The 14,581-nt window shown below is 42.8% G+C and overlaps 1 protein-coding gene across 3 annotated transcripts in view; it reads right to left on the bottom strand.

Annotated features, from left to right (window-relative positions):
* The window catches only part of klf12b (Kruppel like factor 12b), a 31,614-nt gene extending 17,728 nt beyond the window's left edge, over positions 1-13,886 (bottom strand). Inside the window, exons 1-2 of one of the 3 annotated variants that reach the window (XM_057029902.1) lie at positions 13,715-13,886; positions 1,277-1,359 (exon numbers count right to left, since the gene is read on the bottom strand). In XM_057029902.1, coding sequence (XP_056885882.1) covers positions 1,277-1,359; positions 13,715-13,808 — 177 coding nt within the window. In that variant the 5' untranslated portion in view covers positions 13,809-13,886. Of the gene's footprint in view, positions 1-1,276; positions 1,360-3,271; positions 3,409-13,457; positions 13,688-13,714 lie in introns of those variants that run through there. The other 2 variants (XM_057029911.1, XM_057029893.1) reach the window with 2 other exon arrangements.
* Positions 13,887-14,581: the final 695 nt, after the last annotated feature.

The raw sequence follows: 14,581 nt of genomic DNA, 5'->3' as shown, positions 1-14,581 counted from the left end.
ACACATAAAGACATGTCCAACCGTTCTGTGCTACCTCCGTCCACATGCCGTTGTCTTTATTAGGGGATACTGGTTAGCAGGGCAGATTTTCCAGTCCCTTGTGGGTGAATTGTCTAACGAGGCAGACCATTTCCAGCAAGACTTTGGCCCCCCGCCACTCAAATGAAGACCACATTTCTGCAGCAGGCTAAAGTGCCTGTCTGTCTGCGTCTGCCCTCTAAAGGGAAATATAGTCTGTTCAGTTGAGATTGGATCTCAGTGCACTTCAAAGCATGTGTGGGCTGTGGTGCTCACATCCTGTGTCTGTGACTGACACCACTATGCTCATGGAGAATGGTTCAAAGCCCTGGGTTTTGGGTAGCCTCATTGAGAAGGACACCTAGAAATTAGCCCCCTGCTCTTTTAAGACATGCAGATATTCCTGAGATCTGAGCAGGTATTTTACTGTTTCTTCAAGCATTCCCCCAGTAGTGATTATTGTGGCTCTGGGGTTCAGTGTATTGTTGATAGACTGTGGCTAGAAATCAATGACAACTGGACTTTAATTCTTCACAATTTTTTAAAAAAAAGGGCTATGTACCTGCTGTACACACAGCTGCGGCAGTGCCACAAAGCCCTTGTAACCTAGCAACAGCTTCTCCATAACAAGACCATTTCATTTCCATCTACGACCAATGAGCACAGTGAGGGCCATGACAACCTTTCAGTTTTGCTCACCTATTATTCCATATATCATCCACATGCACTGAGTAATTAAAGGTATTTCTCATAAATGAGATGGAAAGTGTTAGAACATTAGGGACACTTATCTTCTCTGTAATAAATACAGAAAAATGCATAGCTAAGACGGTGGTTTTAACATTCATCAAAGATGGATGAATTCTTGGCCCCATGACCAAGTAGACTGCAAGAGCATGACCAGGAAATTCAGAAATGTAAAGGCACAGGAACTAGCAGGATGTCTAAAACTTTGGTTCCCAGGTGGCCTCCATCCCTGGAGGAGCAATAACATCTGCATAATCACCCTCAGCCAGCACAGGCTGTGTGCTGGCCCCAGTCACCTCCCCGAAAACACCCCGCTGCATTCCTGTTCCAGCTGTAGCTCCCCTTCTTTTCTTAGCTCTTCCCCTTTCCTACTTAGCACCATGCACCGCTCCTCTTGTGCACACTTGCATAGGCCTGGGAGTGATTATCAGCCCATTGCTGAGCGAAGGAACAACAGCAAGGAAAGCAAGAAAAAAAGAAAGAATTGTCGAGGGGGGAACTGCTCTCTTACCCCTTGTTCCGATTCCAGTGGCTCAGCTTTGACTCGGACTGCAGGCATTCCGTCAAGCATTAACATCCTGTTTCTTAGGCTGCCTGTGAATGGACACAGAAGAGGTATAAGATGGGAGTTTTAGAATGACTAAGCAGGTTCCACACTCAAAGCCAAGCAACAGCACTGTTGACCCACTGAGAAATAAACATTTTAAATGCACCCATTGCTAAGTCTCAAACCTGTCGTAGAAGCTTTGTCGTAGATAAACAAACACAAATTGTGTGGCCTCCGTGTACAGCAGCACTCTCTTTTTCACATAATAAAGACTTCCAATTGCTTGGTGTACCCCTGCAGGGCTAATTACACTTTGTGACGTTGATTAAAATCCTCTTAACACTACAATAGAATACAAACGTTTGCTTTCAGATACAGTTTCTCAACACCAACACCCAGACAATGTTTCCTCTCAGGGTATTAAAGGCATTTTTTGGATATTATTTCAAACTGGAAATACAAATAAGACCACAATATTATGCATAGTCTCCCGCAGTCACATGCATAAGCACATCCTCCTTGTGGCTGCCTGTGTGATATTGGAAAGGGGGCAGTAATACAGAGCTCCTCAGCACCGCGCTGTGTCTTTAAAGAGACACTCAGATGAAACCACTGACAGCAACGCTGTCCGGTATCTCTCCGCTGAAGCAAACCTGAGGTAACCCTCCTATTACTTTAGCAGAACCACATGTAAGTTCATTCTGCTGTACATCGATGGCACCAGCAGCAGGGTGTGTGGCCCAATTGTCTTAATTGGTAGTGGAACCACCCTCACCGTTCAGGTGTAGGGATTTAAAAAAAATAAATAAATAAAAAGCGCCAGCATGATATAATATGTATTCCAAACTGACCAAAATGTATATTTTTTGGGGCTCATTCTGTAATCATAATGTTGTGTTTACCAGTAAATCCACTTAAGATTGCTAAAAATTTGGTCAGCACTGTTTCTGTTTATTCATTCATTTAAAAAAAAGGTGGAATTGCTCAATACCACACATTGTTCCAGTTCCTTTCAAGCAAAAGATTAATCCTGACTGAGTTTGTGTGTGAGGGAGGTAGAGAAAGTGGGAGGATTTACTCAATCTACAACCCCCCCAGATCTCGCCTCTCAGGTCTAAGTCCCTCAGGTACGCTGGCTGTGCTGCTATTGTATTGTTGTCCAGGATGTCCTTCGGCTTCAGGTCTTGGTAGGCCCAGATAGGGTTGCCATAGTAACGACTGGGCGGGTGGAGCTGCAGCCTCAGCCCAGCCTAAAGCCATGAGCTAAAGTGAAGAAAAGAGTGAACCAAATGAGACAAAAGGTGAGTTTTGCTCTTCTTCACCGTTCCATTTTTAAATTTTCCCCATCTTAGAAGGAAGTACATTATTTTAAGCTGGAAGTGTTGTTGTTTTTGTTTTTAAAAAGTCAGCCGAAACTTTCTTGCCTTTACATTGCTGAACTAAGACATTTCTGTTGGTTAAAAAAATGTATTTATTTAAATTTTGCCCAGCATGGCACCAGAATATTGTGCGAAAACAACAATCTTTCCCAATGTGTCCACAGTCCAGTTAATTCAGTGGTTTGTCTTCACCTTCCTAATGAACTGGTTTGCACCAGGCTATTCAAAGGAAATCAATAGTCATTGTATAGCTTGGCTTGTGACTGCAATGATTAAAGCACTGACAGCAGTGAGAGAGACCCAACACTGAGTAACGAGCTAATGGAACCAAACTGCATAGCATGCTGAAGAGGCTGAAATACATTGTCAAATGGTATTTCCAGAGGCTGCCAATCACTCAAAAAAACTTCAATAAAACAAAAGAGAGAATTTGGTGGGGGGAAAAAGTGTTTTTCCGAGTACAAAACCTTTGTGTCTGCAATTGGCAACCAGCAGCGCTCTGTCCATCAGCAGCGAAAACTGTGTGTGGGAGATGGAGAGAGGAAGGGAGTTACAGGCAAACAGGGTAGATTAAGATCACCTTTCCATTTGCTGTACTCTGAAATGAAATGGCCATCCCAGGTGTGTGGGGGAGTTGGAGAGAAAGAGAACGGCAGAGGAGTGTTGAAGAATCTCATTTCTCTCTCACCGACTGGCCCTCCCATCCCCACAAATCCCCTTAAAAAAGGGTAAAGGGACAAGGGTGAACATTCAGGCCAGCACTCTGTTTTTTATTTGTGCTTGCATGTGTCCATTAATGCATTTTAAAGTGCGAAGTGATGGCCACCACACAACCTCCTCAGTGGCCTCAGATCCACCATCTCTGCAGGTTCACCTATCAGCTGCCTGCTGCTGTGGCTGGTAGCTCTAGAGGAGGAATATACCAACCCCAACCAAGCTAGCTTGATTAATATATGAATAATCTTCAGACCTGAAATATACCTCAGCAACATGTGACATCTTAAATGTTCAGACACATTTGACCAAACGGTGGAAGCATGAACAAGCATTTGAACAGTTGATAAATGACCACAATAAAACACAAAAAATAAATGTAAATCAACAATAAAGTGCTGATTTAATATTGAATTGAACACTCCGAACAACTTTGATAACCACACAGCTGACCTGTGTCATTTGTTTGTAATGTAACTAAAATACTGAGCGCATTTCAAGCATGTGCTTTGAGCACGATTCAAGGATGAACTGAGTAACCTTGTGCTTGTTCACAAAAATTCTAATGTGGTTATTCATTATTATTTATTCTGGACATAAATAAAAATGGAATTAATGGATTTCTATTCATTATTCAAAAAATCTATTGTAGGGTCAAACATTTTTTTCAAGTTCGTAGTTTTTTAAAATACTAATATCTTAAATTTCCTTGCAAATTTAACTGGTATTTATTGGTACACATTAAAGTGTAATTATTAGAACTGTATATTTTGGTAACGTATGGTTTGTAATTTTGTTTTTTAAAGTTCTTAAGTATCCTATCTGCAAGGCCCATTCAGCCAAATTCAGAAATCAACTTGAACCACACCACAAATTTTTAAAAACACTTTTTAAAACAAAAACCTTCAGAAGACAGTATGCAACCTTGCATGAAGTCACTTTCTTTGACGTTAACGGTAAATACAAAACAAAACAGAGCAAACTAGCCCCTCCCTTTAATGTTTACGCAATTGCCATTAACGCCATTATCAAAATTGGACCTGTGCTACGCTAATGACACTAAGATTCCTGAGCTTGTTGATTTTACCTACCTGTCCATTAAGAACTTATCCACCTGTGCATTGGAGAGGCAGCCCTTCTGCCAGCAGAGTTCATGCCACCTTTGAATCTATTCCCCAATGTAAAATTCTCTTCTCCTCGCCATATATTCATCCATATATTCATACTTTTTCATGCCTCAGTCATTTTCCAAAATATATCGAGTTGAGCCAGTAGATGTTGTTCACGGCACCATCCGAGTATCTACTCGTGCTACCCAGTTCCCCTGGAGCTGCACGCGCACGCTTGTCCGTGATTGGCTGGAAGATGGTCTGTTATGATTTGGTGCACCGCCTGTCCCCCTGGTGTTGTTTATTTTGATTGTGCCAGTGTATTCAGGGGACAGGCAGGTAGGAGATCATGGGGAGATGCTAACAATTGAGACAAAAATGAAACCATACAAGATCACATTGTGCACCTTTAGAATCATAACAGTCTTATTGTGTACAACCCATATAAAGTTTCGTACGTGTGTCACCAAATATAGAGGTCATCAAATGTCAAGGCACTTGTAGTGAATATCACTTCCTTGTTTGAAGTTATAAAGGTAAAGACATGTGTGCCATGAACATTACTCTTTTCCAACATATTTTTCCTTTCATAACAATCACAGATTTTTCTCTGGCGGATTGAAATCAACCATTATGTGAGTATCTGAGCACAGTTTTCTGAGCAGTAAAACGCATCTGGTATTTAACTAAAGTTAGAACTTCAACAACCTTCTTCCCTCATGTCTCCCCCACCACCCGTCAGATATGTGTCAAAGAGACCGGAAGCTGCTGCCATGGCGCTCACACTGCACAGGAATACAGGTTGAACATACGGAACTGTTGAGGACGGTGATATGAAGAGGAGGGAGGGTGTGGGGTCTTGTGAAGAGCGCAGGGTGTTTGCTGGCAGTGGCTGGGCTGCAACCAACGGAGAATGGAGGGTGGGTGGTGTTCAGTAGGGAGGAAGAGGGGGGGGGGGTGTCAGAAAAGCGAGAGAGGGTAAAGAGGGGATATGGATCCCAGCCAAGACCCGGTCAAGCGCAAAGCACACAGTGCAAGAATGCCAACACACCCCCACCCCCACCTGGTCTTCTACCAAAAAAGAATGGAGGGTAACAGAGACCCGCTAATAACATCTTTTACAATTTTTGATTGAAAAAGGTCTATTAAATATGGAACTAGAACTAGAAGGAACACCACTTCTAAAAAGGACAGGGCTGCAGGTGATGTGAAACAGGCACTTCCTGCTTTTGGCCTGTATTGTGGACCACAGCCCCTGCCTCACTGCACTTCCCTCTTCTGTGCCCTTGGACATCCAGTATGAAACAGTGGCCTGATAGCCAGCAAACTGTGCAGCTGCCCAGTAATGCTCTTCCACTTCCTGTCTTTTTGGTCACTCAAACAGAAGCAAAAAAATATTTGACCATGCTTGCAATTTCTTCAGAAGATCGGTAACAGAAATGTTAGGGAAGAGGAAAAGAGAGCTGGCAGGAAGATACGTCTGTAGACCTTAGAAGCAACAGACTCGCTCAGTGTAGACGCAACAGAGCGGCAGCTGATTTTCATTCTAAGCTTTGACCTGCTTCATGTTAAACCTGCTTCATGACCTCATCTGGTTGGCTTCATTCTGGTCTTGAGAGCTCATTCAAGTTCCCTGCAGAGTTACTACTTAAGAGTAACTGCATCCAGGCAAATAACAGCCTGGTGGGGGTTAAAGGTTCAACAGGCATGAAGCTCCCACCTTCAGACATCAGTTCTCACATCACAGCCAGAACACATAAATTACACTTGAGCTTAAAAGACAGACAGACTGACAGTTATTTACTGTATTTCTATACAAAAATCTATATAAAACAACCTGTAGCCTGATTTAGTGTATTGCTACAGCTATAAAACAGCTACGGTCCAAACTGACAGGCACCACCACTGGCCTCAGAACAAAAAAGCTGATTTACCTTCTTTAGTTTCTAACTGACTTTTTAATTGATTACCATCTAAATAAATAGTAGCTGAAGGTCAGCTGGGAGTTCTGGCTTCATAGTTTGTCTGGGAGGATGAAAGAGCAAAACTCTTAAACTCCAGCCATCCTGTCTGAGACAGATTTTAAAAAAGCAGGCAAGAAAATACAATGATTAAAAATCTGTATGTGGGTCAGACACCACGCGCATGAAACGCTGTTCAAAATAGTGGTAAAGATCAGGGGGTTAAAACAGCATTTGGTTAATCTAGTAATTGTTATTTCTTTATCAGCTGAAATCAAATTTAGTTCACTTTTTTATAATGTCCACAATCATCTTCTTCCATTTAAGGTGGTCTTCGTTTTCTGGTGACCTCATGTTCTCAAACATGACAACCCTCAGTCCGTATCATTAACAATGGATGTATGCTAAACAGAAAATCTACCAGTGCCCCAGACATGTGCTGAGAGTGTACTGAGGTGGTCAGCTTTTTGAAATCATTCTTGGCTCTCTGTGATTGGTCTCAGAGTTTCCATTTCATAAGCAGCGTTTCCTTGGCGGTGAGCGCTAAGTCTTTTTAACATTATCGGGACATTTTTGAACGGAGCTCAATAGAGCAGGCTGCTGCTGCCTCGTTGAACTCAGAAGCAAGTATGTGTAAAAGATCTAACAAGCATAAAGGTAGCACGCTACAGTTTATGTTCAGTGAATTTAAAATGAAAAAAGCTCCCTGAAGGCTGCAGCATCCCTCCTGGAACGGTGTTCAAGTGATATACTTTACCTCAAAATACCGTGCCATTTCCAGTGGGAATAAATCATTTCCACTGAGGAAAAACAGCTTTCTTCGTCAGCGCAGAAGACAGGATCTCATATGTTGGGTGTTGTCATCTCTGGCACATACAGACAAACATGTAGCTTATCAGGTTCCATCAATTTAAACTGAATGTCAACCTCTATTTGTCTGATTTTCTCCAGGCTTCAGTTGTTGTTGTATTTGATGTGACAAACAAGACTGACTGGGCTTCCTGTTACACTGAGCCATGTTGCCTTTTTAAACATCACACTCTGTGGCACAATAACTACTGCCACAAACAATAATAATATAATAATAAGACAAATAAAAATTAGTCAAATATTACTTTCCTTTTGGAAAATGATTGTCAGAAACCTGAGGGGAAACCCTCAGATGGAATAAAGTTAATCAGCAGTTGATCAAGTAAGAAGGCAAACAGTGAGTGTGCTCTGGCTTATTTGTATTTTTGAAAGCAAATGTAGCCTTTTCCACTAAAACCCAAATACCTATGTGTATTTCTTAAATATACACATGAACCCACACAAGGAGGCCTGTGCATGTTCCCATAGTCTGGTAGATTGCTTTTTGTCCTTGCTATTTCTGCCAGGGGCAGGGGGATCCTGTGTCAGTAATCTGGGATGAGATTGCCAGATGCAGCTCAAGCGCACTGCCTTCACAAGTGGGAGGACATACAAACACATGCTAGAGATGATTTTTTATTTTTTTTTAAATCTGTCATGCTGCCTCGAAGGTCAGTCAAGTGATACTTATTTAAAAAGGTAACAGGTAAGATCACTAAAATACTAAACTCAAAAGATTTCAAATGGATATACCAAAATAAAACTCCCTAACAATGATTTTTTTTAAAAAATCTGTTTTTCCTCTGTAAAATCTCCCCACCTCCAGCTGTGAAACTGCAGGCTGAAGAAATTACTAATTCTGAAAACTCACACTCAGAGTGAAAAGATGAGCTGTTTACTGATCAGTCTGCATTTCTGTCTGGCACGTTGCAGCATTTAAGGCTTACTTCCTCCTCTGATACAATATGGCTATCACACATGAACACTATGGCGTCACCCACGGCGTACCACACGTCTCAGACGAACACACAGAAACACACAGGCGTGCACATCTGTCTCATACCATTGCAGCTGTGCCCTTGAAAGAAGAATAAAGATGCCCATTCAACACAAAATGCCACCCACACACACCTACAGTTTACAAATCGACACATGTACACACATGCACGCAGGCGCGCAAGCGCATACACAGGCCTCCACAGTGCTCTCAAGAGAGGTAAACAGTAGTCTGACATCCTCTTGCATCATGTGAGTCGAATGCAGCACAGAAGTGGCAAAATATATTGAGACCGTGACAGTGCTAAAATGAGGTGACATTACCCGAGTAAGCTCTGACTTAGAAGTCAAAGCAATTTGCAACACCATTGGCGACGGTTTGTGTTCAATTGAGGATCTTTTCGATTAAATCATGGGAGAGAATACAACAAATATGGTATGTGAGGGCTGGTCAGAGGGAGACTATGAGTGAACCATGCACCTGTTATAGAGTGCGCCTATGAGACATGCATATTTCAAAGGATCCAGGGACCTCTGCCGCACAGTCTTCACAGATAAAGCGACACACATGCACACACACACTGCACACAGGCGTGCGGACTTCCTGGGCAATGAACTGGGGTCAATGACAGTGCATCTAAAATAGCCTGTGACACAAAAAAATTACTTGCATTAAAGGAAGGGACGCTGATCCTGAGCAACATCGAGCGAGACTGGCTCAATCAAACTGCAATTATTCCATTTCAATACCAATAGATCACAGAGATTGGAAAACAGAATATGTGTACATGATGGTGAGAAAAGCAACGAGAATATGTATTCTATTGTCAGCTCTTATTAACTGTAACAGAGCATGGTTTTAGGTTGATGCAACCACACTTCTGCACATAAGAATCACCACAAACTGTCAGCAGTGCTGTCAGAAAAACTGTGGAACAGTTTTCTGTGTGATTTAAGGTGAATAAAAACCCTTTCTAGTTTTATTTTGATGAATTTAGTGTGAGTGCACTGTACTCAGAATAAAAGCCCACAAAATAAGAAAGTCAAAGATTTTACAGATTTTCTCAAGGAAAGGCTCCATCATTTCTCTATGTTCTGCTCCAAAGGCTAAGAACGAGAAGCTGGACTCATTTATTGTCACAAGAGTAAGGTAGGATGTCGTAGATTGATATCCCACTACAACCTGCATCCGCCCCAGCAACGCCACCACTATCAACCACCCACACACTCTCTGCCTTTGCTTCCTCTCCCTTAGGAATGATAGCACAGTACACTTCAGCCCTAATGGGGTATTCTTTGAGTTGGCTACTGCCTTATATCCCCCTAGGCTCTATCATTGTGTGTGTGTGTGTGTGTGTGTGTGTGTGTGTGTGTGTGTGTGTGGTGTGTGTGGTGTGTGTGTGTGTGTGTGTGTGAGAGAGAGAGAGAGAGAGAGAGAGAGGAGCTTCCCTTACGACATGTAATACTGAATACTGGATGTGTGTGAGTGACCCCCCTTCCCCCAACATATGCACCATGTACATACAACTCACAATGACTTGTCTGCTGCATGCATCACAGCACATGTGCCCCCATATGTTCTTTCAAAGATCGACCTAGATGTTATACAATGATTGTACACACAAGCATGAGGGGATACCTGAACACTACCCCCTTTTTCAAGTGCTACCCCATTTAACCTCATTTTCTGCTGACACATCTGAATTTAGCCCATCCCCTGCACTGTACACGTAAACAAAATAGCATTCCAACACAATGACACTCTTTTCATCAAACATGGGTTGCAGTTATTTCTGATGCCAGCTTTTGATTCTAGTTTAACTTAGCTCGCCATAGTAAAACCCAGCAGCTGTGTTTATCCCCATTACTCACACTCCTTGTGCCTTCACTCATTTGTCTTTTGCCATGCTGTACTCACACCTGGATGAAATAACTAATGGACAGGAGTTGAAGTACAAAGCACAACCTATGTTTGGTTATGTTAAACCCAAAAAGGCCCTGGAATGCCACGGGCATCCCCCCAAATGGATTCAACATGGTGTATGAATAATTTCCTTTTTTAACAGTTGACCTACAGTGCAAGTGGAAACAAAGCTCACAGTGATGCAAGCAACATCCAAACACAGGTCTGCTGAAACCATCTGCAGTGAGGCTCCAACGGTGGGTCCCAATGATTGGTTACAGGGAAACTCTTCCAAGCAAAAACAAGCTTAAGAAATGATTTGATCTCTTCGGTCTCAAGTTTTCCTCGTTTTTTAAACCTTTCTTGTATTCCTTTCTTGATTTTACTAAATTTGGCATAAGTGGAGAATGACGGGCTTTAAAATAACACACCTTTTCTTTTTTTCCCCCCAAAACATCTCAATTAATCATCAGCACGGGGAAAATTTGGATAGTTGAGTCATTTCCAGTAGGTCCTCACAAGCCTACCCCTGAGATTTCATTACTAGAAAAACAAATTATTGGTCGATGTCCTGGACACTTTGAACTCTTCCTCCCTTAAGGTTGTTTGCTGTTAGATGACAGTTTTTCCTATCCTTAAAACATAAATTTGGTTACTCTGACGTTGGTGTTCGACCATTGCAGTTATTCTTGTTAGATGGTAGATCTATCTGTTTGGATTATGAACCCCAGAGTCACTAGCTGTTACACAATACTTTCCATGCTCTCTCTCTCTCTCTCTCCCCCCCACCCCTTGCTGTCTCATTCCCCCAGTCACAAAAACACACATGCTCTTACTCCATGTACAACCTCAACTCCAATTCGATAAACAAACGCTGGTTGGACACTGAAGTCAAAGGTTGAATCCACAACAGGAATCGTGAGGGGAGAGAACATTTTATCATTTACTGACACGATGAAATAACAGCACAGGGATTTCAACTCGTAGTAGCTGCTTTTATTTTTTACATTAATGTTATCTCATGTGCAAGACATCTGACTTGACTGCAGTGACTGTCTTTTTTGTGGTTATCCCTCCACGGTTACCAGTCTATTTAAGCCTCTTTGGCCACAGGCTTGTTAAGAGTCTGTGGGTGTTTTTGTGTGCATGAAAAAACCCAGGTTTGGTGCGATAACTTTTCCACTGCCAGGGGCAACAGGATATTCACAAAGCCCCTTAAACATGGTTTACCTGTATAGGCCTTGAATGAGTCCAGTGCAGTCTATCTGCAATTAATCACATTAATCGCCACAGCAGCGAGTTGGATAAATTATCTGGTGCATAGTCAATATTGCAGCAGTTAACACTGCTGATTTGGAGTCATTTGAAATCACAAATGGCCTAATAAAACAGCCATCAAGCATGCTGATAGACTACACAATTGAGACAATACCACTTGTTCCTGGGGGATTTAAACTGCAAACATATAGAACATTTGTGTGATTTTAGGAGACAGATGATGAGTAGGAAGAGGGAACCCTGCAAAATAATTTGGCATGCTGTGGAGAGGACTGGTGATGGACAGATAGAGTCTATCCACTGGTGATTGGCTTTTTAATTGAGTCCCCCCCACGTACGCCACCCTCCTGCGCTGATCTCTATCATAAGCCCCTGAACCGTGTCTTGGGTGGGCGGTCAAGCCACTGCAAGATTGCAATTGAATCACAAGCCACAGATCACAACACAGCTAAATAATTTCACCATTACCAGCTGCAACAGATGGCTGAACAGCACAAGTGAGTACAGGACACCGTTATCTGCCTTTTCAGTCAGGATGGTGATCAATTCCTAAACTGGTGCTCGTGAAGGTTATCATGTTGTTGATGGTTACCCAACTACTGATTATAAAATGGAAAAAAAATATCTTAAAGTTTCTTTCTAAACTTTCCATGTCACATAAGCCATAAAAACATTGTGTACTGATATTTCACATTTGAGATTCAAACCAAGAATTCATGTCCCTTCCTCAATGGTTTTTCGTGACAGTTTCAATGAGCGCTTCTATGACTCACTGAACATCCAGACGCTGTAGGGGGTCTCGTCCGCGCACACACTCCCCGTCAGTTTTTGGTGAATCCCCCACTTGCCAAAAATTCATTACCACTGTAATACAGTTAAAGGCAAAGCGGGGCCTCTCAGCAACACGAGGGTAAAGTCACAGAGGTCAGTGCTCAGTTTCCACATCAAACCCTGGAGCAGAGGCCAGAGTCTAAACTCAACCGCCCCCCCCAAACACCCTTTTCCCTCCCTCCTGCTCTCTCTCATGCCCCCCGCCCTCCCCTCATCTCCTAACACACATACACAACTAAACACACCCTCCTCCCCCTTGCTGGATGTACAAATGCCTTTGCTGTCAGCTCTGCCCCAGTCCCCTGTAATTGAAAATAACAGCCATGGGCCAACCCCCAACCACTCTCCCCAACCTGGTGGCTCTCCTCCTCTGTGACAGCCACCCATCAATACCAATGACTATTACCCTGGAAGTGAGAGCGCTGCTGATGACATCTAAGACACCACCCCTGCAACACTCCCACCCCCCACACTGCACACACCATCGTCCTTCCTCCGCTACCCGAGCCTCCTAATGTTTAACCCGTTGCTAACAGCGGTGTTTCTGTCTCTAAGCTGCTAGAGTAGGAAACAGTGGGCAGAACAAGGCTTTTTTATACATCTACAAACAGTAACGTTTCACACGATTGCACACCCAACTCTCCAATGATATGCACAAAATTCGAGCAGCAAACTTTTTTCCAGTGAGAAGCACTTACAGAGTTACTCATTGCAGTCTCAGTTCACATGTTTGTCCCAGCCAGCATTATACTTCAACAGTTGATGAGCTCTAAAGTTGATTTATGAGCACATACAAAGAAAACAGTTCAGACTTCGTAACTGGTGGCACTACTGTAAAGTCAGGATGCCGTTCATGACCATCGGTCATAAGTTTGACAGTTTAGGAATTTACACTGAAAAGAGATTGTTGCACGTCCAGCCGCTGCCATGAAGGGACCAAACCGATACCCCGCTGACTGACACCGCGCACAATGCCTTAGGTGATCTGAGCTGTCATCTGCTCTGATAAAGAAATGACAGCTGAAGGAGATGCACCAAACACAAAGCCCGGCAACGTGACAAGCGAAGCACACAACAGCAGCAGCAGCAGCAGCAGAGGTAGAGGATGAGTAAAAAAGAACAGACCTTGTCAGAAGCTGCAGAGCCAGGGAAACTAGAAGACTGTTTTCCTTTCTACAGTCCTCTCTGTCTCCTCTCCTCCTCTCCCTTTCCTCTTCTCTCCTCTCACTGTGCTTGTGTGTGTATGTATGTGTGTGAGTGAGTGTGTGTGAGTGAGTGAGCAGCAACTCCCTCCCCTTCTGCCTCTCAGCTGCTCAGCTCAGGCAGTTCTCAGGAAATGAATGGGAGCGCACAGAGAACTGTTGTACTTGCAAATGACTTACCCCGAGTCACATGATCCGCTAAATGTAGGGTGGGCCGGTGGGTGGAGGCTTCATAAGCAAAGGGAAGACAATATACTCTAAGCTTTAACAGCATGCATCGAATTACAAGGGGCCCCTCCGGGGAGATTTCCGACGCGTCCGCTCCCAGTCAGCCCGGACTCAGTCTCTACCCCACCCGGAGCACAGCGGAGAGCACCGGGCTGGGGGTGAGCACCGGAGCACCTCCCCGTTTAAAGGGGTACGGCCAGGAAAGTGTGAAGGGATTTTAATTAAAACTACTTTGCTCTTGAACTGGATGAGCCGTTACTGTGGAAGTATTTATAGAATTAACAAGTTGAGCAAAATACAATGAAAAAGAATGTTTGAATGCAGGATTATTTTGTTGTCGTTGTTGTTTTATGAAATAATTTGCAAAACATTTTATCTGATGGAACTGATGGAATGGTGGTTGGTTAAATAAAAAAAATTTCAAATAATTTCCTATTTTTATAACCAAACTTTGCCTAGGCCTAATTGTTCCACTCAGTGAAATATTTTTGTTACATTTAGAATATTTGATAGCAGATTTAATTATTTTAAAAACCTAATTACTAGTTGCAACACAACAGACTGATGGGCGGTTTGATAGACAGACAGACAGACAGACTCACACACACACACACACACACACACACACACAGAGACACACACACACAGACAGACAGACACACAGACAGACAAACAGATTTTTAATACATTTTATGTATTCTAATATTGTTTTAAATATTAGAATACATAAATTTAAATGTTTAAGTACAGTGCATCAGTGTCCTATTTTCTGGTTCTGTTCATTATAAAAAAAAACGTAATGATAATATTTGCTGGATA

The sequence above is a fragment of the Takifugu flavidus genome, chromosome 1, assembly GCF_003711565.1.
Source record: "Takifugu flavidus isolate HTHZ2018 chromosome 1, ASM371156v2, whole genome shotgun sequence".
NCBI lineage: Eukaryota > Metazoa > Chordata > Actinopteri > Tetraodontiformes > Tetraodontidae > Takifugu > Takifugu flavidus.
This window is presented reverse-complemented; position numbering and strand designations above follow the sequence as displayed.